Genomic DNA, 27,171 nt, shown 5'->3' on the forward strand with positions numbered 1-27,171 from the left:
TTTCAAATTAAAATTAGCTATAGACCGTATATTGCAATTTCAACATCTATTTATGATTGAATGCTTAATCTTACCGGAAAATGTGTTTTCAATTGCCCTTGGAATGCTCTTAGCCATCGGAATAATTCATATCTCACACTTTTTCTTATCTACCGGAAAATGTCTCATTTGTAGTCATCAATCACCGCCTTATCTTATTTGTCTCCATTTTCCCAACCCGCTCTCTCCCCGGAACCCCTATACACATTGTTTCCACGAATTTGGTGAGATGTCGATTTGCATCCTCTATGTCTCTTCCCGCGAAGCCATTTTGTTCAACCCTATTGATTAAGGGTATCCCAAGTTGTTGGCCTCTATCTGCAGACCTGTAGGAATGTCCACAACATTACCATACTAGTGGAGTCATTTTCTTTTTTAATAAAAGTCAACACATTTCTTCTCAGTTAATTACTTTAGTCTCTCTTACTTTATTCTCTTTTCATCTCTTTACATTTTTTACTTCCAACTTTATTTTTTTTCTTTCCTTAACTCATTTAACATAATTTTTCTTAATTTTCATGCCGTAAAAAAATACATCCACTACTATAGAACGAATGGAGTGTCTTTTTAATATATAGTTATGCTCTCTCCATTTTATTACATATTTATTTAAAATCTTAAAAATTTATTTTAATCTCTTTTGAGTTTTAGTTTATGCAAAAAGTTTCTTTATTTTCTAATGTCTATTATGGGGATGTTCGGTTTGGAAGATTGTATCCGTGATTAAATTTGTAGTGTGTTTGGTTTATGAGATTCAATCCCACAACTCAATCCTAGATGGATAATCATAGGATAATTAGTCATAGTTAACTCCCTATAACTAAAATAATCTCACAACTCTATCCTAGATAGTATCTTGGTATTATTTTATCTTGCAAACCGAACACCACCTATATGTATATGGTCAAAGAATCATAATCTAGAGAAAGTTAAAGCATAAAAATTAAAGTTTAAACTTTTAATAATTGTCAATAAATAATACTCCCTCCGTCCCATAGTAGATGTCACACTTGGGGATTGACACGTGATTTTAGGAGGTGTTTTGTGTGTTAAGTGGAAAGAGAAAATAATATATATATTTATAATAATATGAGAGAGAACTTTTTCAAATAAGGAAATGTGACATCTTTTGTGGAACAAACTAAAAAGGAAAGTGTGACATCTACTATGGGACGGAGGGAGTACTAGTATTGTGTTATTTTTAAAATTTATTTCTCATAACAATATAATTTATATAAATAGAATAAAACTTGAAATATAATAATTTCGGATTTATAGGTACCCGATTAGTTGGGTTCGGGTACCCGCATCGGGTATTAGGGTATCCGAATTCACATACGGGTCGAGTATTGGGTATTATATTTTTTAGATTTCGGGTTTGGGTACCCGAATTTGCAGGCCTACGCTCAACATATCCCGATACGTCCATCCTTGTTCAACCCCTTGAACCGGATCGGCTAGTAACCCCCGCTGGTTACAGCCCATCAATGATGACAAAATTAATGTCTGTGTTGACCAGCAACCTCCACATGCATTGGATTGTTCCTATGAATAGACGTTGCGATCGGTTGCTCCGCAGGCCAATGCGGAGCCGATATACCATCGGCTGGGGCGATCACTCGGCGCGGGGTGAAGGCATGTGGGGGGGTGGGGGGACTAATCCCATGCATATATCAGCATATATACGATACGAATAATAGATATGGGGATTTGGATAAAATATTTAAATATAAAGATTAAATTTTAAGGTGTAATTTGATAAGTAAATAATATACTCCCTCCGCCCCAAGGAAGATGACCCCTTCCTTGGGTGACACGAGATTTTATGCAGTTAGTTTTTGTGTATTAAGAGGAGAGAGTAATAAGAGAGATGGAATAAAGTAGAGATAAATGTGTTTCCATTTTAATTAATGTGTCATTTTGGATGAGACAAATCAAAAAGGAAAGTAGGTCATCTTTAATGAGACGGAGTGAATAATTAATAATAAAATTGGTTTAATTAAAACCAGTTCGAACTGATTAACAACTCAAAGGGTATTATATATGTAGAATATATGTACATTTATCTTTTCTCAAATTACCAATATCTTTTCCTTCTATAGTATATGTCCAAAAATTATACGCACATAATTTATTTTTAGTTACTATATTAAGCTACTGAACATGTAAACGTTTAACTATACTATGTAAAAGAATAGAAAAATTAAATTATGGTCAGGGTTTTTATTTCTGTAGATTTTTTAATAGTATATATTTATGTACATAAATAAATAAGAAAAAGAAAATTAAAACCATATAATTTAAAATAATTCTAATAAATTGTTGTTGTATTATTAGAAATCTAGATAGGCCGGGGTTTTGATGGCCATAGGATTAGAAATATTTGAAGGAATTGGGCAGTATATTATATCTTTAATAGTCTAAAGAGTAAAGTTCTTTTTTTTCCCTAACATATGACGATTTTACGATTTTGGTCTAAAACATTATCTTATGAATTATTTGGTCCATCGCAATTGAAATGGGTCGTATTTAGTCCTTTTTGGACGAAACTGTTTAAAATTAACAGTGAACATCTATTTAATTGATTTTGACCAGATTAGAGATTTAATTAGAATTTTTAATTTTTTTCAAAATAAATAAAATTATTATTCTAGAAAATCAAATTAAAAAGAACCTCCCAATTCAGCTCAATTTCTCCTGAGAAATTTTGGAATAAGATTCTCAATTCACTTACAGATAAGGGATTAAATTCGCTGACCTTTTGAAATATGGGTCCGTGGCATGCGAATTTTTCGGAATAAGGATTTTCACCTTTTTATATTTATTCTCTTTATTTTCCTTATTATTTTCCTTCCAATAATTATAAATTGACTAAACTACCCTTTAATCCAATTCCTCCACCTCCACCTCCACCCTCCACTTCGCCTCCACCTCCACCTCCACCGTTTGCCACGCCCAATCTTTTTATTCTCTGCATTCTCTGATGACTTTCTTCAAACACATTCCTACAATTAAACAATCGACACTAAAACTTCGCTCATTTTCCGGCAGCGAAAGCCGGTGGCTTTTCACGCGCCTCCGCTGCGGCAGCTGTTATCCCGAATTTTGAGGCATTGACTTCGCGCCAAAAGCATCAAGTTCGTCTCTACATTGACCTCCTCCTCGAATGGAACCAGGTGTTACAAATACCATTATAGCTTTCATCGTGTTTTTTTAATTGGCTGGAATAAGAATTTGACGGCGGTGAAAGAGGAAAATGAGGTGATAGAGGACGAATTTGAGTGTTGTTGACGTTGGAAGTGGAGTAGGACTTCTGGGAGTGATTCTGGCTATGGCATGCCCTAGTACTAATCATGATTTGAATTGATTTTCAGGGAAAATGATTTTCTCTATAATTTTCTGCTTATGGCTGATTTTGTGTTGCTCAGGTTGGAAGGTGACTTCGTTAGAGTCCTTGAATAAGTGCCGGCGGTGACTGAATGAGGAGAATTTGTGAGAGAATGCAATTGGGTTAAAGGGTACTTACGTCAATTTATAATTATTGGAAGGGAAATACTTAGAAAAGTGAAGAGAATAAATATAAAAAGGTGAAAAGCCCTTATTCTGAAAAATTCGCATGCCTCGGACCCATATTTCAAACGGTCAGCGAATTTAATCTCTCATCTCAAAAGGTCAGCGAATTGAGACCCTTATTCCGAAATTTCTCATTTCTCCTTGAGTTGAAGGAACACAAGGGAAAGCAAGGAAATTAACCCATATTAGAGCTCCGCAGCTCAATCCCCGGCTGCAACAGAGCAGCACCGCCGCCAGCGGAATTCCACCACGAACAAGGGTGGCGATTCAGTGAGCAAAGCTATATAGCGCAGTACACCGTGGACGCAATGCTGCACTCTGTTTTCAAGCAATCCGGCGAGTCTGGAAGATCCTTTGATTACATACAAAGCAAGCTTAAGAACAGTCAATCAATCCGTCTCCGAGTAGCAGATCACAACTTATTTCTCAAAAATTCAGCGCGGAGGTCACATTCAACTGCTGTTTGGCGTATGATAGCTGTCGATGAACAGAGTTTTCGCGTCATTGCTTTCTCGACAAAAGCTCATAACTCTGACAATTGGCACCGACGACAGGAACCTCTTCACCCCTTCGAGCTCGGCTCTACTCGAGAGGGCTTTTGGGGCACGGGAGATTACTTTATTAAATCTAGTTCGGATTCATTCCAAGAACTCCGGTAAACCCTTTTACGCGATTTTGCACAGGATAGATGTAGGTATAAAAGATTTAGAGCATGCTAGGAAGGAGGACCCTGCCCTTTCCATAGCTGGGGTTGTACGGTCAATGGCTGCTTGCATATCCCGCCTTATGGCGAAATTGCGGTATGTGCGTCGTCTTCTCGAAGCCAGTTTCTCCCAGATCTACTAGGGTTCTTCAAAGAAGATGAAATGATGAACCAAGAAAGAAGAAGAAGAATCAGATATGGCTCCCAGATCTACTAGGGTTCTTCAAAGAAACCGATAAAGAAAAAGAAAAATTAGATATGCAAGAGGTAATTTTAGGTTTGGGTTAATTATATATTAGCCATTAATTAAACATAATAAAACTCTTAATCTGGTCAAAATCGATCTAAAAATTGTTGACCGTTAAATTTTAACAGTTCCGTGATTCCGTCAATTTCGGACTAAATGTGACCCATTTTTTTTATGGACCAAATAATTCAAAAGATAATGGTACACGAAAATCATAAAATCTATGTTAAGGACAAAAAAGAGACTTTATACTGGTTTAAAATATTTGGTGGCCCATTAAGCTATTGATAAAAAAGATCTCCCACTCCAAATTGTAACGGCTAGTTGGTTGGGACATGCGGCCATAAATGTAATTTCGATGCAGCGTTTTGCTTCAATCGATGAATCAACTGCAGCCATGGACGCTCAGCTTCAGAGCAAAGGCAAAGCGATTCAATTTCATTTTCGATTTCAATTATTCCAAAATCTTGCCTATTTGCAAACTCAGGTTCAAGCTCCGCCGCTATACATTCGAGTTCGAATCTAAACCCCAATCACGAAAATTTCCAGACCTCAAATTCCTGCGGATGTTCAACGGTTTTCGCCGCAAGCGATCCCGATCCAAGATCTGGCTAGATCGAGAGGTAACACTGATTTGGCCTCATTTTTAGTTTCAATTTCGTCTTGCGATGTGTATCAATTATTGAATTTACTTCTTTGGTTTGAAGAATTATTGGTTTGGGAGAAGAAAATTTGGAGTTCGGTTTCGGTTTCTGCTTTTCGCGGCGGTGAGCTGTTTCCTGATTTTGCTGCTGCGATCTCATATCCGTACAAGATTTTTGTGGAATTTTGTTTGGGTGATTTGGAATTATGCTGTTTTCTTGCACCAATTTTTCAAGGTAATTTAATCTGTTTATTATTTATGCATTTATTGTTTTTAGGCCTCCACTCCTACAGCATGACTTTTCTCCCTTTTTTTATTTGTAAATTAAATACAATGATATTTTTCAGGTTATTTTTCAAGAGTTTTCTGGATAGTGGGAAGATTTTATGATATGTATCATGTACTTGAATGAGAAAATATTTATTTAAAAAGAAAATATCATTGATATAGTAGAATATTTCGGGACTACTATGGATTTGCTCAATTCATTTTCCACCTTTGTTTATTTACATTCTGCCTAATCTTTTTGTTTTAAGTCTAATAAATTTATCCCCTTTTCATACTTTTCTTCATCCTACTCTCATGATTGATTGTGTTTTGTAGTACTTGTTCTGGGACAAATTTGATGCCTGTTTTTGTAGTGAATTCTAGTTGAATCTTTCATAACCATGTAACATGATACACCCCATTTTAATACTCCCACACTTCACCACTGAACCATGGTGCAAGAGGTCAGTCCTAGCAAGAGGTGTTCCCCACAACTCCCTGCCTGTGGTAGAATGAGAAAGAATAGACATGGTGCAAGTAGAAGTATCTCACATCTTTTTATTTACACTTACACACCATCCCCAATCAAGCACAAATAAAGCAAGGAGTAAGAGATATAGCAATTGGAGTTTCATCCTGCCACCTGAATTTCCATCCCTCACACCAGGTAATTCCCCACACCCATGGTGTTCTTTTTGTTATGAACTAGACACACGTACTCACAAATATAAAAGAGGAGCATGAGGAATCGTTTACCAAATTCGATAAGATGTGAAACTACGTATAGGTGAGATGCCGAATCCTGGATTTACAATGAGAAAACAACTCTACATATTGAGAAAATAGACGGCCACAATTTAGGGACACACGTGCCCAAAATACAGGCTCCACAACCCAACAATCTCTCACTTGAAAGTACATCCACTCCTGACATTCTCTTTCACTTTCAAGTCCAATTGAATCTATGCATAACTTTACCTTCTTTAACTTCTCTAAGGTCACCATCTTACTCTCATTGTTCCGCGGTAGTAGAGATAGTTCTTTTTGGCACGTGATTTAAGAAAAATTGTGTCAAGTGAGTTAAATAAAGAAAAAATAAAATAGGAAATGAAAAGGAGTGTGAGATGAAGAGAGAATAAATTAAGAGAGAGTAATGTAAGTGAGAAGAAATGTGTTGACTTTTACTAAAAGAGAAGTGACTCTACTACTATGGAACGTACCGAAATGACAAAATGACTCCACTACTATGGAACGTAAAGAGTAGTAAATATGTCTGTAGGATCCTAACTTCCACTTATCTTCTCAAGTTGCAAGATAACTTCACACATAAATCTTTTTACAGAGACGATATATAATTTTATACTCCCTCCACCCCAAGGAAGATGATCCTTTCTTGGGCAACACAGGATTTTATGCATGCAAACTTAAAGTGTTTAGGAAGAGAGAGAGAAAGTTGTTAGGAGTTTAAAAATATGAAAGATGAATAGAGTAGGAGAGATAACAGGTTGTTGATGTTTAAAGTAGGAGAGAGAAAAAGTTGTTGAGTGTTTAAAAGTAGAAGAGATGAATAAAGTAAGAAAGTAGAAAGATAAATTGAGTATTTTCAAGATTTCCTAAATAAGAAAGGGGTCATCTTGGTTGGGACAGATGATGAAAAAGAAAAGTGCGACGGATGGAGTATTTTCTAATCTCTTAAGGTGGTGTTCGGTTTCCTAAATTAAATAATACCAAAATACAATCTAGGATTGAGTTGTGAGATTATTTTAGTAATGAGGTTAGTTATGAATAATTATCCCATGATTATCTACTTAGGATTAGATTGTCAGATTGAATCTCATAAACCAAACAGACTACATATTTAATTTGGGATACAATCTTGCAAATCGAACACCCCCTAAAAAGATGCAAAAGCAATTATAATAATTCACTCAGCACATAAGCACATAAATACAACCATTTACATTGGTAACTTATCCAAATAGGATAATTAAAATCTAAAGAAACCATGTCCCTTGTCTTGTCTTTTCTTATTTAAAGAAAATCTAAAAATTACTTTATTCGTCCCTTCGTAGTTGAGTCGTAATTCTTTTTGAATTGTTCCATTGTAGTTGAGTCATTTTCTTATTTAACAAAATATAGTGGGCATTGATTTCATCGGCCCTTTTCCTCCATCTAATGGGGTTCTAATACATCTTGTTAACTGTGGACTACGATTCAAAGGTGGTGATCAAATTTGTTCAATAACATATATTTTCATGCAATTCAGTGTACCACGAGCTATATTATAAGTGATGGAGACTCCCATTTACGAAATAGGTGGCTAGAGGCAGCCTTAGCAAGTGAAGCATGAAGTGAAGCATCAGGTAACTACTCCTTATCACCCACAAGCTAATGGTCAAACTGAGTTGTTCAATAGGGATATCTACTAATCTGGCGGGTGATGAGGCGGCCGCGAGGCCATGAAACTGGCTAGTAAAGGATTATGAATTGCAATTATGTTCAAGAATAAGATAAGGCTAACGTCCTCTCCTATTACTACTATATCCACTAAGAAGATTCAAGGAGACTGCGAGCAAGTTCTAAAAACATATTACATAGTTGATGAAAAATCACACAATTTTTTTTTCCTTTTTTTTAGAAAGAGGGAACATCTTTTTTTGTCCATGAACTTTGCCAAAGTATCATTTTAGGTCCGTGAACTTTGAAAATATCATTTGAGATCCATCAACTATTGGTTAATATCATTTGAAGTACTTTTTTACTATTTCCAAGTTTTTTTCTGGACGAAAATACCATCAATACCTCAAAGGGTATATATTTTTAATAAACTTATCATATACTCATATTTTTTATAAATATCTTTACAATATATTTTTTACGAATTTTCTAAATATAATTTGGTCTTCAATATTATCAATTAAAGAACTTTTCTTTAATAATAAAAAATTGAGTAAGGATCTTTTCTTGCATGTCACAAAATTAAGTGATAATATTGAAGGTCAAATTATGTTTAGAAAATTCATCAAAAATATATACTCCCTCCGTCCCGGCTAAGATGAATATTTTAATAGGAGTGAGTATTAATTGGAGAGAGAAAGTTACCAAAAAAGGAAATGTATCATCTTAGTTGGGACAAACTAAAAAGGAAAATGTGTCATCTTAAGCGGGACGAAGGGGGTAGTAAAGATATTTATTAAAAATATGAGTATATGATAAGTTTATTAAAAATATATACCCTTAAAAATATTGAGGGTATTTTTGTCTAGAAAAACTTGTAAATAGTATAAAAGTATTTCAATTGATATTAACCCATAGTTGGCAGACCTCAAATGATATTTTCAAAGTTCAAGAACCTAAAATGATACTTTGACAAAGTTCGTGGACAAAAAAAGATGTTCCCTCTTTTAGAAAAGATATGGTCTTAATCCTCACAAGGTACTTTTTGGCAAAAGACAAACCAACGAGCAATTTACTTTTGACAAATCACAATTAGGAAACACAAGACTTCACTTAGCTAAATCAACAAGTTTTCGCAAAACATTTTTAACCACATTTCATCATAGGCGACTATCCAACAAACATGCTTAGTTCATCTTGCAATATCACCCAATTTCCATTCAATTTCATCCAAGGGAGTTTACAAACAACAAAAATCATACAAAATGAAAAACACTAAAAATAAAAAGATAACTATACGACTAACACCCACACAAAATGCCATCATATCATTTTAGATACAAGATCACTCAAATCATCACGAATTACATAACGGGGAGTCACAAAATAGGGAGAAGGGTTTGAAAGAGACTCAATTTCACTAGACACCCCCAAAACTTATTCAAAGCAAGGCAAGGATAAGTTTGAAAGAGTGGAATTGGGGTGGACCTCTACTGATCTGGCGGGTGATAAATTTCACTAGACACCAGCTGGCCATGCAGTCCTGTTGCTGCACAAAAGTGACCCATTTTTCATCATACTGGGTATAGAAATTCCAAACTGGGCATTGATGCTCGACCATTGATCACTGCTCTGTTGGTGCCACTAAGCTCCATTGTCCTCTCGCAGTTGTTGTTCATTCTGTTTCACGTTGTCTAGTCTGTTGTTGATCGGGTGATATCCTCCTCAAGTCTATACCCGCGGGAGAAATTACCAAAATGTTTTAACACGCCAATGGGTTTAGGGTTTAGGGTTTAGGGGCCGATGGCACAATTTAAGGAAATATTTGGATTCACGGGGGAGGTTACCAAAATGTTGTTTGAGTTCAGTCACCGTACAAACAAAGTTGAAGGACATTACAAACAAAAAGAAGTTTTGTGCCGCCAACAGGGCAAAAGGTTCTTCTATTAGGAACTCCGTCTTGCGTATCCCTTCAGAAGACATATGTTTGCCCGTGTATAGCACGGAAGTATAACAGAGATGAGCTCTTTCTATTGTGGTAGATCTTGTACAAACAACCACCCCTGAACTTAGGCCAATTTATGATCAACCACCCTGAACTTAGGTACACTGTGTGTTGGTGCAGTGGTATCTACCATAGGCACTCCACCTTGTTGGAGCACTGGGAGGTTTGGAATCCGACATTGGTGATCATGGCACGTCTTCAACCCTGTTATTGGACATAACCTTCCTGGAGAGAACTTATGTGATCAGACTCGGATAGGCGCAGCTAGGTCTACTTGAAGTGAAAGGCAGATGATCATTTTCCCCCGACCCCGACAGCATAAAACCCCGGGGAATGTGAATGTGAGCTTGAGCTCAAGTGATTACGAAGGAGAAGAAGAGAAGAATGAAGACGCATCAACCCAGCAAATAGAAGATGGGCCAGGCCAAGCACCTTAGGACAGAGAAACCACGGGAATAGACTTGAGAAGGATATCACCATGATCAACAACAGCTAGACAGCGTGGAGCTGAATGAACAGGTGTGAGAAGACAATTGAGCTCAGTGGCGCCAACAGAGCAATGATCAATGGCCGAGCATCAATGCCCCAGTTGGGAATTTCTACACCTAGTACGATGAAAGATGGGCCACTCTCTTACAGTAACAGCAGGACTACATGGCCAGCTAGCGGCCGTCACATCACCCCCTAGATCAGTTGAGGACGCCCCAATTCCACACTCTTTCAAAATTATCCTTGACTTAGCTTTGAATAAGTTTTGGGGGTGTCTAGTGAGATCGAGTCTCTTTCTATTCCATTCTCCCTATTTTGTGACTCCTTGTTATGTAATTCGTGGTGATTTAAGTGATCATGGCATGTACTCTAAACTGATATGATGGCATTCTGTGTGGGTGTTGGTAGTATAGTTATCTTTTTATTTTGGGTGTTGTGGTTTTTTTAATATTTTTTTTTTGTTTGTGAACTCCCTTGGATGAAATTGAATGGTAATTGAGTGATATTGCAAGATGAACTAAGCATGTTTGTTGGATGAGTTGCCTATGATGAAATGTGGTAAAAAATATTTGCGAAAACTTGTTGATTTAGCTTGACTTGTGTTTCTTAATTGTGATTTGTCTAAAGTGAATTGCTCGTTGGATTGTCTTTTGCCAAAAAGTACCTTGTGAGGATTAAGACCATATCTTTTCTAAAAAAAAAGAAAAAAAGTATTTGTGTGATTTTTCATCAACTATGTAATATGTTTCTAGAACTTGCTCGCAGTCTCCTTGAATCTTCTTAGTGGTTATAGTAATAGGAGAGCATCACGTTAGCCCTATCTTAATCTTGAACATAATTACAAATCATAATCCTTTACTAGCCAACTTCATTGCCAGCTGGTGGCCGCCTCATCACCCGCCAGATTAGTAGAGGTCCGCCCCAATTTCACACTCTTTCAAACTTACCCTTGCCTTGGCTTGGAATATAAGTTTGGGTGTCTAGTGGAATTGAGTCTCTTCTTCTCCCTATTGGCCAACTCAGTTTGACCATTAGCTTGTGGGTGATAAGGAGTTGTCACCCAATGCTTCACTCCATGCCTTGCCTTTAGCTCACCTATTTCGAAAATGGGAGCCCCCATCATTTACTATAGCCCGTGGTATGCCGAATTGCATGAATATGTTTTTTTGGACAAATTTGATCACCACCTTTGAATCATTGGTTTTGGTAAAAATGGCTTCCACCCACCTCGATACATAGTTCACGCCAATAAGAAGTATTGGAACCTATTAGATGGAGGAAAAGGGCCCATGAAATCAATGGCCCACTATATTTTGTCAAATAAGAAAATGACTAACTACAATGGAATAAAAGTTCTTAGAGAGGTTGTTCCTTCTAAGCTCTAGGCAGAGATCTCTCACTTTAGTATCAAGAGCCAAGAGTCGATGTTCAAAGCAGGGGAAAGATTAAATGCTTTGTTGAAAAAATGTCCCAACCATGGTTTATCTCTAGGCCATCAAAGCAGTGGATGCTCGGACTTCATGGAAAGTCAACTAAACTTTGGCTCCCGGGGGTCATTCTTGGATAGAACTTAGTAACTCATATTCAAATCCATAACACAAGAAACATGTTGTGGAAATTCAATATATAGAACACAAAAACGGATATCTAAAAGTCGTGATAAACACTTTCAGATCAAATCAATTTGACAGTTCTACCAAACTATTCGATCGGATAAAATTCAGAAGATTGGTTTGAACTTTTCGAATACAATTGTTGAAGATGATCATAACCATAAATAACGATCGGATCGGTTTATAAACATGAACAGACGCATCTGTTCATTTCCTAACCGAAAATAACAGAATTTTAAAGGTTTTGGAAATTGCAACTTGGTCCTTTTACTTTTCCGAAATTACATTTTCGGATGAATTTCTTATACAGCTCCACCCCAGCTAGGGGCTCTGCCCCTTGGACCCCGCTATCCGGGGGCGCTGCCCCCGGACCCCCGTTCATCTGTTCAGGGGCTTCGCTCTTAACATCATAACAAATTCAAATAAGTGTGCACTCCGCACCCTCCATACTTATATGATGTATCGTTATGATAATACCAATCAATCAAGTTAATCCAATTACACTAAAATATCCAACAAAACATCTAAGGAAATAGAAGAAAACATAGTAAATAAGGGAATAGGAACTTCCAATAGGTGGAAATGATGTGGAAAGTCTTCTTCCTTCAATACTCTTGGATGGGTGAAACTCTTTTGCCATCAAATCAACTCTAGGTCTTCGATTTGGATCAATTTGTGTGTGTGTGAGTTATAGGATCGAGTATGTGAAAAGTGGGCAAAATTGGGCGTCAGTAGCAATCGCCCGACCAACCAATTTTCATATATGAAAACGCCGCATTCTCTCGATATCCCATTTTTCAAGGAAAACCCCTGGCCGGGAACATTCTCTGGAACTCCAATTCTATTTTCGCCAGAACACTCTAGTGGGCATTTCTTTGCCTAGAAAACGATAGGGCAGGCAAACTCTCTGTATTGGCCCGTTCAACCCCGTTAAAACTCGTTTAACACGTTTTTGCTTAAAGACTTCGACAAACTCGTTAGCTCTAAGAAGTAGCAAATAAGTGGATGAAACTTAAACTTTACACCTCAAATTACTCAACAACTTGTGTCAATCACCCATACAAACATCCTAAACTATGAGTTTGTCACCAAACCTCTTGATCTTTTACTAATTAAATTGAGCTTCGATTAAATACAAGCTGAATAGAATATTATAACCAGTCACTACATAAAATAATATTAACTGTCCATATTAGGAGTAATCCGTGGCTTTAGTTCTTTAATTTATTATTTCTCATTTTTAAGATATAAATATCCATTAATTAATTTGTCTACTATTTAACATTAATTAATTAATACCTTTTTCCAAGAATTGTCTACTTCAAAAACATTATTTACAACTCCATTCGTTCTGCAGTAGTAGAGCCATTTCATTTCTTGCACTCGTTTTGGAAAAATAATTATAAGTAGTTAAAGTAGAGAAAGAGTAAAGTAATACTCCCTCCGTCCCAAGATATTAGACCCCTTTCTTTTGGGCACAGGAATTTAGGAGATGTTGTTTAGTGGTGTAAGTGGAGTTGGTAGTAAAGTAAATTTTTACCATAAATAGAAATGACTTGAATATGTTGGGACACCCCAAAAAGGAATAAGGGTCATCCTGGGACGGAGGGAGTAGTATTATTATGGAATAAATTCCAACTAATCTGATTACTGAATAATAAAACCTTTTTTGAACACCTCTTGAGGGTATTATCAAACTTGACTCACCCAACACACGATTCATTGCAATAAAAATACTTGAACCTCTAGATATTGATCACCACTATCCAAGATATTAAGATTTTTGGATTACGAAAAACGCACAATTTGATAAATCAAAGTAGTGCATAATCAATTTGGTATAATCATGTGAACAATGATTATGAAACAACAATCATCTAGACCTTGTCTTTCAGTAAAGAATAAGAATCCTTCATTGTTATACCACACCAGTGTCGTTTATTTCCTATGGTAAGAAAACATGCAGACTGACACTGCAACATTTCAAGAGTGGTAGTCAAAGCCTATCAAGGTTGTGAAATTCTATTTCTCTTCTACAAAAAACGATAGCGTCGCATTCTATTAATGTCGTCACATTCTATTAGACTTTTCGTTCACAACTTGTCTACTATACATTTAAATGTTTGAGAAACATCATTGACAAGTCATTTTCTAAGCCTTGGTTACTGGTTAGGATGATCTGCTTAATCGGATATTATGTGCAAGAAAGTTGCTAAAGTGTGCAGGTTAGGGTACAAGTCAGGAAGAAAGGGGTCGAAGATGTGTAAAGTGAAAATGATGCTAGAATGGTGCAATTTGAACAGGATGCATGCCACAGAGCTTGAGCAGGAAAAGGAAGGGAATTGCAAGGAAACAATCAACTATTGGGAAGGGCAGAATTGTTACTTCAGAAGAAGAGAAGCTCTAGAGATTGAGGCAAGCCAACCTATAAATAGAAGATCAAAGGAAGAAGAAGGAGGACACTTGGAGACTAGCTCAATTCCACTCCCATAGCTAATTAGATCTAGGAGTCTCTCAAGTGTTTACATGAATTGATCGGTGTAATCTTTAGGAAATGCATGAGATCTGTGTTTAGTTCATTTTCGTCACCTTGCATGTTGGTCAACGTACATAGTAGTGGATTTCTACATGAATTGGTGTTCTTAATCTATTATGGAATCTAGATCTGGTTTTATAATTTCGATTTCAAGCTTTCGTCCGTGGAGTTCTAGATTTTCCTAGTTTTTGTTACTTGATGAAGAAGACACTTTGCAAGAGTTTGGGACCACATTATGCCTTTAGCCACCTTTTACTTCTGTCCTTTCACTTTTTTCAGTTTATCTGGGTAGTTAGTTGGTCAGTGCAGTCGATTATTCCATTAGTAAGTTTTCACTTTTCACATGCACATTGGCAGTCCATGTACACATTCCACAGCACGAAGGATTCGATTACATCTGGATAGGTATAGTCACTTAAACGTTAACTAAACTGAGACTATGTTACAGGATTAACGACAAGATGGGATAACTACTCCGAATTTGGTTCGGGTTGAGATTATGTTCCTATCTCGAAATTAAGATTCTGTGTTTCAAGGATCCACGAGAGTCTTAGACTCTTCCGCTGATCACTGATCAAAGAATGGTACACCGAGGATAAGCTAATTATTTTCCCAAACTCTACTCACTAATCCATCACCCACCCCTACAAGATGCATAGACAACACCTTAGTAACTTATCACCCCTACAAGATGCATAGTATGCACCAAAAATAGGTTAACGATTCATCCTATTAACTATAACCTCACACGCTTCTAGTTCATAGGGTTTCCAATCTATGTTAGCTCCTAACTCTAAGTTAAAGAGACCCGAGATAAAGAGCATGCATTACGGTAAAAGCCTAAATGGGCATGTACTATTCATCGGGCATGTACAATAGTAAAGAGACATCAAATAAAGGACATGTTACTACAAACACACATTAAATAAGCCTAATAGAAAGAAGAGAGAAACTTATGAACACAAGAAAACTCAAATTAATCAGTATATGGAAAACAGGTTTAGCGAACCCTTCTACAAACTAAGATTAATTTAAAGAACTAGCCCCACATCGTGATCGTAAATCATTGATGCACTTTTTATTAGCACTAAATAAACCTACAAGTATACAAAGTATATATAGTATAGCTAAAAGTCAGTACCCAGATATCGATCACGGGAAAAACTATCGCAGATTGTCTATCTTCTACTAAGCTTCTTTTACTATTTGAAAAACAAAGAATCGGGTTTTGAAAGTAACATTATAAAAACAAAGAAAGAAGTAAACAATCACAGATAAATTCACATAGAAAATCCAGATGAGAAAAGGGAATTCATGGGATGTGCTTTCACATTTATGGAGATAAAAGTTCCAAATACAACACCCCAGCATAGTTCATGCTTCACTAGAACGAATCACATAAATATTGTCCATGCGGCACAAAGTAGATTACAGACACTAAGGGCGTCAATCCTAGATTTACAACTCCTAAAAGCTCTTAAAACTCCTAATGTTCTCCCTTTCAATTAACAGTATCGTTTTAAGGGAAACTGATTGTAACGTCAATTAAGTTCTTCTAATTCGCAAACCTCCTCTCACAAATATATTGCAAGTCAATAGATCATCATAGAATGTGTCACTCAAACATGAAGTAATTATCCAACACTTAGAATAGAAGCAAAGTAATGAACAAAGCGGATATTAAATAAACAGGAACTGTATAAACCAAAGTCATTACTAACACATCCTCGAATTCTATGAGTTTAGTTACACATGATTGAATAATCAAAAAAAAATAGTTTTTAGGGAAAACAGAGAAAATATAAGAACTAAAACAATAGAACCCAAATGTTAAACTTGTAGTCTTGATCATCTCTTGAATCCGCACTTCAAACACCTTGGATCTTGATGAACAGTGGAAGGAACTGTCACGACCGCACTTTCTAAGGATAGAAAGCCCGGTTGATCGTGACTAGGGGAGGATGAAAGAAGCGGGGAAGAAAGGGGAAAACTGTGGCACAACTGAACTTGAACTGAAATAACTTGGAATATATATAAATCAGAGTGCATGGTACAAGAGAATGAAATCTCGACTTTTACATTGCAGCGGAAGAGTCAAGAGCAGATGACATCGTGTATGGAGACACGACGCATCCAAATACTATTCTATCGAAGGATCTTATGCTCAACACCGCCCGCCGTCATCACTGCTCAACCTGCACATTTTTTAAAACATATGTAGGGCTGAGTACTTGGTGTACTCAGTGGACACGTGCCGAAATATATTTTACTAAAAACTAATTTTGTCAAGTCACTCCTAAGTAAACTCGGGATTTTAAGTAAAAGATCCGAGAACACTAAAACATTTTCCCTTTTCCTTTTTTTTCAAAAGCAATCTGTCAAAATATTTTCCTAGAACTTATGCCATATCTGAACTAACTCCTGGTGAAACGAAGTCACAACTCCTGGTGAAACGAATTCACAACTCCTGGTGAAATGAATTCACAAACTCCAAACTCCTGGTGCAACTAATTCACAACTCCTGGTGAAGTAAATTCACAAACTCCTGGTGGAACTAATTCACAAACTCCTAGTGAAACTAATTCACAACTCCTGGTGAAACTAATTCTCAAACTCATGGTCTAGTAGGGACATCGCCTTTGCTAGATAATCAGATAGGCAAAGTTCAAAACAAAACATGGCTTGACATAACTTTCAAAAACTTCCTTTCCTCATAAACATTTTCGACTAAAACTCATTTCTATCGGTCAAAGCCGACAAAATATCAACGAAGGCTGACAGTTCACAAGCGCCCGTAAAGCAACACATAATGTCACATAACTCAATAACATCACTTTCACTTGATGTAAATAGCACTCATCATAAAATATTGTTCATGAAACTGTAAACGTAAACTGTACTTTTCATATCACCTTGGCACTCTTCATAAAAACCATACTTTAAACAAAAAGGCAACAATCGTATCTTAAATAGAAAGCCCACCTCGTTTACTTAAAACTCCTTAAATTGATTTTTCCCCACTCCGCCTTTACTCGCAGATATAGCCTTTTGAAAGCAAACAACGTACTAATAAGACTCAAGAAGTTCTCATACTTATAGGAATGCATGCCCCTAACTAATTCTCTTATCCTTCGTTCACTTCTAGGAAATTTTTAGAAACTTGCATATTAATTAAATCGGGAAATTTAATTAATAACACTTCTTTATTAAACTTAATTATTTTCCTGGCTCGAGAACGTCGTCTCTCTTTCCTCCTATTTCCTTAGCAGCCGTCCGAGGCGTCGCGGGAGGACGCCGGTCGGCCCTTCGCATCTCGCAGTTAAATATCTTCCATCTTCGGAAACTTAGCAAATTATTCGGGAATTAATCAATTGAGCTCCAACTCAAGTCCTTAAATTAATCCCGTCCAACAAATAACTTCTTAAGTCCAAAATTAAGAGTTCTCGGCCCAAACAGTAAATCCATCGGCCCACTAATTAAATAGCAATCCCTCAATTAAAACTAGAGTCCAATATTTTATAATCTCTAGGCCCAAATCTCCCTTTTATTTAAATACTTACGGCCCAAACTTAATTAAATAGGGACCCAACAACAATAATTTCTTTGGCCCAACCTCTTAATCAATTACTAAGGCCCAAACATAATATTACAAAGTCCAAATCTAGACTCCCTTCCATCCATCGGTCAAACTCTCTCTTCCTCTCCTACATTTCTCAAAATCAAGAATTGGGGAAAACCAGATCGGAGAAGAAATGGCGGTGCCTCCTCCACTCTCCGCCCCGCGACCTCTCCGGCGAATCGCCATCTCCGGCGTTGCCGGAGCTCCCTCCTTCTTCTCCTAAAACCCTTTCTCTTCTCATCATTTAACCCCACAGTAAATCCCCAAATTAAAATCACATCGAAGAACCCGGCGGCGTCTCATCCTCGTGCTCGCCGCTGCTCCGGTCGGCGCCTCCTCTGCGTCGCCGGCAGCGCATAGCACGCACCGCCGCTGCTCCATCATCTTCTCTCTCCGTCCCTTCTCTTCCTCGGCGGAATCGCGCCTCACCTGCGTCGCCGGGCGAACTCGCCTCAGCGTTCTCCGACGAGCGCTCTCCGTCCAGCGCCGGCGTCCTCGGCGAACCCAGCAGTAGAGAGGAGGCATCGCCTCCTTCTCTCTCTCTCAGCCGCGGCCTGCAGCTGCTCCGCGGAAATTTTCGGACTCCGTCGACGCTTGCTCGTCGCCCGGCAGCCCCTCCGCCTAAGCTAAGCTTCCTCCCCTTCCCCTTCTACTCAATTTCTACAATAAAAACAAAGCTTTGGGGGCTCTCTAGTGCTTATTGATTCGAAACTTGGTTGTACTTAATCACTGGAAGGAGCTTGCTATTGTTTTTGCTACACTTAGTCTTGTTTCTATGATTGTCATACTTGTAGTTTACTGATTTGGGAGTATCCCATACTTGACTAAGCATTGGTACCATCTGTTGATGTTTGGTTCTTTATGCTTGCTACTGTTATGAATATTCTATTGAGCTTCTAAGAATCTAAGTTATTGGCTATCTATTGTGGTTGATCTACATGATGCGATGGAGATGGTTGTTGAGGTTGTTACCTCACTTTGATGAATCCTCTCGGATGGGACCGATGTCCAGCCTCAAAATCTCCTCCTTGCTCCTCCTCCCTCCCTTGCTATATTCCTTGACTTATTTGGTGAAATTATAGAGTGTTGAGAATGAGGGGAGGAGAAGGAGATTGGGGCTGCTTATATAGGCTTCCATCTTTGGCCTTTTGTGCTTGAGACTTGGAGGCAAAGGCTCCTATTTTGGGCTGCTAGCTCTCCTTCTTTCTTGCTGGTATATTTAGCATCCATTGCCTAATTCATGATAACCTTGGGGAGTCTTATTTTGACTGATATTGGTGATGTTTGCTTTGTACTATATGTTCTCTTTTGGCTCTATCATGAGCTCATTCCTAGTCACCAATTGTCTTTACTCCTTTCCTTGGAGATTTTGAATATCTTGACTCTTGACTCTTGACACTTTGCAAAGGCTCCTGCAGGAGCTTGTAGATTCTTACCCTTTCCTTGCTAAGTCTAAACCTTGAAATTTTGGTTGGCATATCTTCTAACCCCTCTTTTGTGTTATCATGACAGGTATATAGTTGTCAAAAGTTGGATTCATGTGGTGCAAGGACCGAGAGGGATGGAGAGAATCTACTAAACTTCTTACTTTGATTTATTGCTAGAGTTAGCTAATGGTCAAGCATTAGACCTTGAGCCCCTCTCCTTTAGGCTTACTGTACTCCCTAAATTCATGCAAGGGAAATGGGTCCCACAACTTGTAGCATTGTATGCATGTTTAAGACTTGTACTTTCCATAATCCTTGTATTTCTATTTCTTCACGGTGTATCCACATTTCTCTAATAAAGCATTTTCTCCACTTTTATTCTTGAAACTTAAATTTTCCTTGCACTTTATTTCCTTCAACGAAGATACTTAAATTACTCCAAAGTCGAATTACAACGAGGAATGTACGATTACACATCTTCTAAACGGAAATTAATTAAGCTAATAAATCCGATTTATCCCGAAGGAAAGGAACAAAATTCTGGGGCGTTACAGGAACTCTCAAATATTATGCTCTGGAAATTATGTAGCAAAAGGTTCATATGATGAAGCTTGAGGGGGTATTTATAGCCTCCAAGTTGTGTGCCTTGATATGGTAAATCTTTCTTCTAGTATGGTAAGTCTTGGAGAGAAAATATGGCAATTTCTATGCGCCGAGTTTTCCTAGCGGGCCGCTACACAATGTTCAGCGATCACCGCAAATCATCTGTAGCTTCTCTATCTCGATCAGCGGTCGATGCACTTGTTTCAGTGCTCACAGGCAATCATTCCGTAGCTACTGGATCTAACTGAGCGGTCGTTGCACACAACCCAACAGTCGCTGACGTGTTCTTCTTTTCAGCTCTAATTTTCCGAAGCGGACCGCTACAAGGGCAGCGGTCGTTGGCGACCAGCACTCGCTGCCTGTCTCAAATACTCCAGATTTTCAGCTTCGACTTTTTGTTATCTTTTTAGGCTCTATTTTGCACATTTCTCACAAAACACGTTAAAATGCCAAAATAGATAAAATATGCAAATAATGGACATGTAATGCAACTTTAGCACTCAAAACAGACCAAATAAACACCTTAAAATAGTGCAAAATCCAAGCATATCAAATATCATGGAGTACAAGTCATAGTTGGATGGAAGTTCTACTCTTCAATGTCTTTTTCTCTATTTTTACAAGCGTGCTTTAAAAATGTATACCAGATCTATTTATACTCTTAGCTCAAGTTTGTTCGAGTTTGAATAGAGAAGGCTCGTCTATGCGTCCCAGAGAGTCGCTAGGTTCAACATGGTGTTGAACTCTGCTTCGTTTCTGGGGTCAGAAGGTCTCCAGCGAGATGTTGAGTTCAACACCAACATGGTGTTGAACACAACAAGTCGCCAATTATGGTCGATAGACCAGTGAGCTTCCAGTGAGTCGTTGGGTTTGACTTGATGTTGAACTTAGTGACTCACTTCCGGCTATATTTTTTTTTATTTCAAACTCTTCCTTTTGTCTTGTTTACCTGTTTTAGACCTTTTTATCACCCATTCTTGTATCTTGTTCAAACTTAACTCCTGGCCTGAAGTTGTTTCAAACTGGGTCTAATCTTAATCTTAAATGCGAATTTTAGCAAACAAAAAAAAAACTCCAATTTGATTCACATTATGTGAATGGAGTAAGTGAAATGTGGAACATACTTATCATTTATAGTAAAAACAAATCGAGACTACTAATTGCGAACAGGGAAAAATTACAAATCGGGACTCCTAGTATTTTGACTCCATAGTGCTTGAGAAATTTCTGTCTTCTTTTATTCGAGTCCTAGTATTTTGATAAGATCAGTCCACCCTGATATCGAGATACAGTTCGGGAACCAGTCAGAAGATCCATGGTCTAGTATTGAAGATCATCGTGGAGAAGGCGCAAGCAATCGTCGATTCTTTGGAGAATCAAAATCGGTAACCCTAAACCGTAGAAATCATGTTTAGGATTTATATTTTCTAAGCATGAATTATTTGCGTTCTAGCATGCAATTATCTGTTTAACTTGTGAATTGATTAATCGCATAATCGGTCAAATAGATCCGTGTCTGATTTATTTGTTTTGTACAAGTCTTCCGCTGTGCAAGGGACACCAAACCCCATCAAAAACTACACTCAAATCTGTAAACCTAACATGCAAATATGAGCCAGGTGTGTGTGAATTCCGCCATATTCAAAAAATGAACAGATCAGTTCAACGGACGAGCGGATCAAGAAATGAAGTCAAAAAAAAAACTACAGTGCTCAGTTGATCAAGTCAGAATCAGACAGAGCTAGCAGGAGCTTTACGCATAGGAGATAGAGCTAAAGACGCCACCACAAAAGTGAAGGGCAGGAATGACATTTTTGAGAGGATGGTACCCTAGGGATCAGAGCCCTACGCCTCTCTATGTATAGAAAGCCCAGTACGAGTGGAGAGGGGGGGTCACGTATACGCATGGAGAAACTTTTTAGGAATTCAGCTATCTTTTAGGACTGAAATCGGAGCTCATATTACTTCATCTTCCTGAATTCTATCACATACACAATTGGTTCCATTCTAGTTTAGTTTAGTGTTGGTTTCATTCACCCTAAGCATTTGGTTATGTAATTCCACTTCGATAAGGGGCGATGAAACAATTTCTGTCTTTGTTTATGTCTATTTTCAGTTTATGCCTTTTGTTGCAAACTCTTGATGTTTGGATTCAGTAAATTTAGTGTTATGATTTCCATTCTCGTTGGAATGTTCTGTTATCATGCATAAATTCTCTGATCTACTTTTGATTTCCGATTTTTGATGCATATCTTTGCTCAAGTGTTTTGTTTTGGTTCGATCTGGTTAGATCTGAGTTTTAAATTTATGTTTTGTCTAGTTGCGAAGAAAATTATGGATGTAGTGTTTTAGGATGTTTAGATCTGATAGATGAGTTGTTATTCCTGATGACTATGGTTTAGTTTCTTATTTACATAAGTGTAGTTTAGTTTCTTATTAACGTAAGTGTAGTTTAGTTATTAGGGGTAGATTTAAATTCACAAGTCATTATGATAGCTTCGTTGTTCGCAAATGTTCAAAGATCTGATTGTGCTCTATTTTTCATGTTGATTCGGTGATAAAGATGAAGTTGTTAGAAAAGTTTTACTTTATCGTACGCTTTGCAGGAGATTGGCAGTCCTCTACTTTATTCTGCTTGTCCATTTTAAGAAATTTCATGATGAGTTGATCAAGTAGAGTTTATTCCTTTTAGATAGTAGATCAGTTTATTTAGTTTAGTCTCTCAAGTCAAGTAGTTTAACTTAACTCACCCCTTGGAAAACGTGGCTGCAGCCATTCCCATTCGTGTCTGCAACAAATGTAAAACACATCGTCTCTGTGGGATCGATCCTTACTTCCCTATACTAGTTAATAGTATTGTGGGTTAGAGTTTTGAAAACGCTTTTGAGCTCTCACTCAAGTCGGATCTAAATCAAGTTGACCAGTCTAAATCTCCGCTGGATCCACTCACCGGCATTTTGCAGGTAGAAGACATACACCTGGCTAGCTGGATCGGTTTGGCGATTTAACTTGAGTAATCCAAAACGACAGAAGACATAAGAAGAAGAGCAAAAGAGCTAGAGGATTTTCAATGTATTGAACGGATAAAAAAATATTTCATCCACCATTTTAAAAATTACTCTCTCTATTCTAAATAAATAGACTAGTTTTATCATTTTGAGTCATCCCCATAAATTAGACAAAATCTAAATATGGAAAGTTATTCAACAAATAATAATCATATACATCATTATAATATGGACTCCACAATCCACTAGCATTCATTTCACTACCTTTTTTCCTCTCTCTCTTATTTTTTCTCATCTCTCTCTTACTTTATCAATTGCACCTTAAATCTCACGTCATTTACAATTTTTTCAATCTTTTGGGAACGGAGGGAGTATAATTCTGTAATTTTGGGTTGTCCATGATTTAAAGAACCATTTATTTATTTCTATTTTTGGTATGCTGATTTCATATTTCAATTAATTTTTACGCTCACAGTCCTAAAAATGGGTCTCACATTACGTTTACTTTCTCCATTAACTTTTCTTTATAAAGTCAATAAATTTCTTAAAATACGTGTTGAGTCAAAGTAATTCTTTATATGATAGACAGGGAAGTAAATTTTTACTTCCTGATAGGACCCGTCTAGGCTTAACGTGCGCACTAGTGCAAATATATAGATTATGTGTGTGTCGCGGTGCTTCAACTTGGCCAAGAGAGTATCTAGACCTAGTTTTGTCGTTGAATCTATGCCTAAACCCGTATCAAAAATCTCAACCCACTTCTACTGGCTAGTATAGCGGAGTAAGGATCGATCCCACAGAGATGGAGAGGACGTGTATAGTCGCTTTGACATCTTGACGGGTTTGCTACCACAATTTATGGGGTTGAGACTAACCTAAGAAGAGTGAAATGGAAACAGATGTTAAACTTAAACTGACCAGGAGGTCGGGGGTGACTTAACTAAACCATGACTTGAAATGATGTGCGAAAATATACGGCATTAACTACTTTTCCACCTGGAATGAAAAGCAGAAAACTGAAACTTACTAACCCTAACCAACTACCTAGCGAAAGCTAAAAAAGTAACAAGTACTAAAAGCATAAGGAATATTTTTGGTCCCAGACTTGATTTGGACATTTTCTTCTTCACCAAGCTTCAATGGTTGAATCTCTAAGCTCGAAAACGTAAAAATGCAAGATCGAACTCGGAAACACAAACGAAACCAGATTCACCTTGATCAATCAAACTGACCAACAGATAAGAGCTTACTGAACAGAACAACTTGGAATCATGCAATGAAATCAAAGAAAAACATGCAAACACTTAAGAAAACAGTAGATCTACTTTTGAAATGAAGCTCGCACGAAACAACAACAGATCTTAGCTTGAAATACGAAAGGCAAACCAAACAAAACAACTAAATAACTTGAACTAAAGCAAGATCGGAAAGCAAGGCATAAACGAAATCAAAGTACAACTAAACAACGAGTTGAAGATCAACTACAAGTTAACTACGAAAGACTGAAATCTAGACAAAAGCCTAGAACTAGAAACGAAAATGGAAATGAAAACGGAAACGAAATGCTTAAACTCTTAATAACGTCGGAACTGCTGCTTGGCTGACTACGTCGGCTGGAATGGAAGTGGCATGGTTGAACTTCTCCTTCGGCTGGTTGCCGAAGGTTTTTGGAGGTGGTAGGTTGGATGGATCAAGGCTCTCTTCCTTTCATGTTGATCCTTCTATTTATAGGGCAGTATGACACAAATCCCTAGAGTTACTTCTCCTTTAACTGGACAACTTTGCCCTTAGGATTTTATTCAGCTCAACTTCCTTCTTCACTCTGAGTTCATGGTGTAGTCTCTCGTCCAGATTGCATCAACCCTCTTCAGTGATTTGCCTTTGACTGGCTCCGCATCACGCAAACGCTGCACGAATTTGATTATGCTCCACTTGATCAGTTTTGTAGACATTTAATTGTATTTTTGCTCCAAACTTTTTTATCCTCTTGGTCAAGTTGCTTCTTGTAACTGATTTAATAGTAAACCTGCACATTTAAACTCGAAATTCATGTATTGTCTCTTAAAAAAGCGGGTAAAACAGTCAAAAGCCAAGGCATTAAATGAGCCTCATCACTTCCTTAGTCTCATCAAAATGAAACGTTTTCCTTTCTTAATTGTTCCATTAAAAATAAAATGTTTCCTAAAATAAAAACATCGTCTCTAATTTTTTTTATCTCTCTTATTTTATTCGCTTCTCATGAACTCAAAAAATAACACTATATAAATCTCAGGCCTGCAAGCAAATGTTTCATATCTAATGAGATCTAGGTCTTATATATTACTTCATCCGTCCTACAAAAATATTTTTTTTTAGTCCGTCCCACGAGAATATGCACTTTTTAATTTTGAAAATTATTTTCTTTTTATTGAGGTGAGACTCATTCTCCACCAATAATAGTCTTTCTTACCTTATCAATTTTGCACTAAAACTCGTGCCTATTTCACAGTGCAGGGAGTTATTTTTTTTATTTTTTTTACTGAGGGAGTAATATAAAAGAATTTGAAAAAAAAAAAAAAAAAAAAAAACATAAACAAAAAGAGAGTGAGGAAAAAGGATGGTAATCATCAGCGCACATCTGTATTCATTTGACTTGCCTGTAGGGTTCTTCTCTTTCCACTAAATTTGAAGTTGCAAATTTTGAAATTTCACCTCATCTATTAGAATTGGATATTTTACATCATCGATGCTTGTATATTCCGTGGATATAAGTAATAGAAATTATTCAATTCTTCCCCCAAAAAGAGCTCAAGTTTCAGCTGAATTTCGCCTTCCTGTTAGTTCTCTTTTCCTCTTTCTTTGCTGATTAATTTACCTTTCGCTTTGTGATTGCCATTTCGCGGCGAATTAGTCTGGAATTTGGGCGGAATATCTAATCAAATCAATACATTTCTCTGAATTTCATATTGTTATTATTGGTGAAAATCTGGATCTTGGACTCGATTTCAATTTCATTACTCTGTGTGCTTGTTTGTGTCTACCCTACGAGCTGGACTAAAAACATGGCAAGTTCTTAATTTGCTTCACAAATCTTTAGAATTTAATAAATTCGAGTCACGAAATTCGACTATGAATGTATTTATGTGATATTTTGGAATCAGATTGAGCACACCAACCATTTTGGGCGTTGGTAAATGAACAGAAATGCTGAAAGATTTAGTGCTTTTAGTTTTTTCTGTTTAGCATAATTGTTATGATCAATTATGTGTTTCCATTAGGAAAGTTCAATTAGAAATCCAATTGCTGATATTTATGTGATACGAACTTCACTTCTTGCTAAGCTAAGTTATATGGTTAAATGCATAAGTTTTTTCTTCTTTAAAATCAGTCTCCAATAGTTGCAGAATTTTGGTACTCTCTTGTATGCAGAATGGAACATTTTTGATCGATTTGTAATGAGAATCAGATATATAGTTTGCTAGCATATTAAATGCCTTTCATACAATGTCCTTTGGCAGGAACTTGCTTCCTGAAGTTTGTTTATCTTTCTCTTGCAGCATGGGTTGCTTTACGGTTTTAAAGAGTAAGAAGAAGAAGAAACCCGAGAAGAAAATCTATGTTAAACGTGTTAATCCACAGGAGCATTCCCCGACTGCATTGCCTGAACCCCAGTGCCAGACACGTTCTTTACAGTCTGCGCCACCAAGTTTTAAAACCAGAGTAAAACCTGTTCAGTCTTTTAATAGAGTAAGCAGTAGCAGGGCACGTGCATTATCAGCACCTTCAAGTCTTGATATTGCAGAACAAGATGCACTTGCATCTACAGAATATGAGGAACAGGGAGAGTCTGGGAGTCATCTTGGGTCAATGAAAGAATATAATTCACCAAGTTCTCAGCCTCTTCCTCTACCGTCGCCCCGTGGCACAAATACTTTTAAGGCTACGACGAGTTTTAAGATGATAAATTCTAGTGGCCCGCTTGATATGTCAGGGCCGCTTCCGCTGCCTCCTAATCCACATCCA

The 27,171-nt window shown here is 37.3% G+C and overlaps 2 protein-coding genes across 4 annotated transcripts in view; both read left to right on the top strand.

The window, feature by feature from the left end:
• The first annotated feature begins 4,887 nt into the window (after positions 1–4,887).
• LOC125219077 lies at positions 4,888–19,930 on the top strand. Of its 3 annotated transcripts, XR_007176076.1 has the most exons (4): positions 4,888–5,185; positions 5,270–5,440; positions 5,553–6,139; positions 7,739–8,036. XR_007176076.1 is itself a non-coding variant. In XM_048120941.1 (3 exons), the coding sequence occupies exons 1-3, from the start codon at positions 4,943–4,945 to the stop codon at positions 19,722–19,724; spliced, it is 495 nt and encodes a 164-aa protein (XP_047976898.1). In that variant the 5' UTR covers positions 4,888–4,942; the 3' UTR covers positions 19,725–19,930. The 3 variants fall into 3 exon arrangements, 2 of the variants coding, with proteins under 2 accessions (XP_047976898.1, XP_047976897.1); XM_048120941.1 differs by lacking the exons at positions 5,553–6,139; positions 7,739–8,036 and adding an exon at positions 19,644–19,930; XM_048120940.1 differs by lacking the exon at positions 5,553–6,139.
• A 5,862-nt stretch (positions 19,931–25,792) lies between these two features.
• The window catches only part of LOC125185241 (probable serine/threonine-protein kinase PBL11), a 31,173-nt gene continuing 29,794 nt past the window's right edge, over positions 25,793–27,171 (top strand). Inside the window, exons 1-2 of the mRNA XM_048081748.1 lie at positions 25,793–25,984; positions 26,706–27,166. Coding sequence (XP_047937705.1) covers positions 26,707–27,166 — 460 coding nt within the window. The 5' untranslated portion in view covers positions 25,793–25,984; position 26,706. The remainder of the gene's footprint in view (positions 25,985–26,705; positions 27,167–27,171) is intronic.

This window comes from Salvia hispanica, chromosome 4 (genome assembly GCF_023119035.1).
Source record: "Salvia hispanica cultivar TCC Black 2014 chromosome 4, UniMelb_Shisp_WGS_1.0, whole genome shotgun sequence".
Taxonomy (NCBI): Eukaryota; Viridiplantae; Streptophyta; class Magnoliopsida; order Lamiales; family Lamiaceae; genus Salvia; species Salvia hispanica.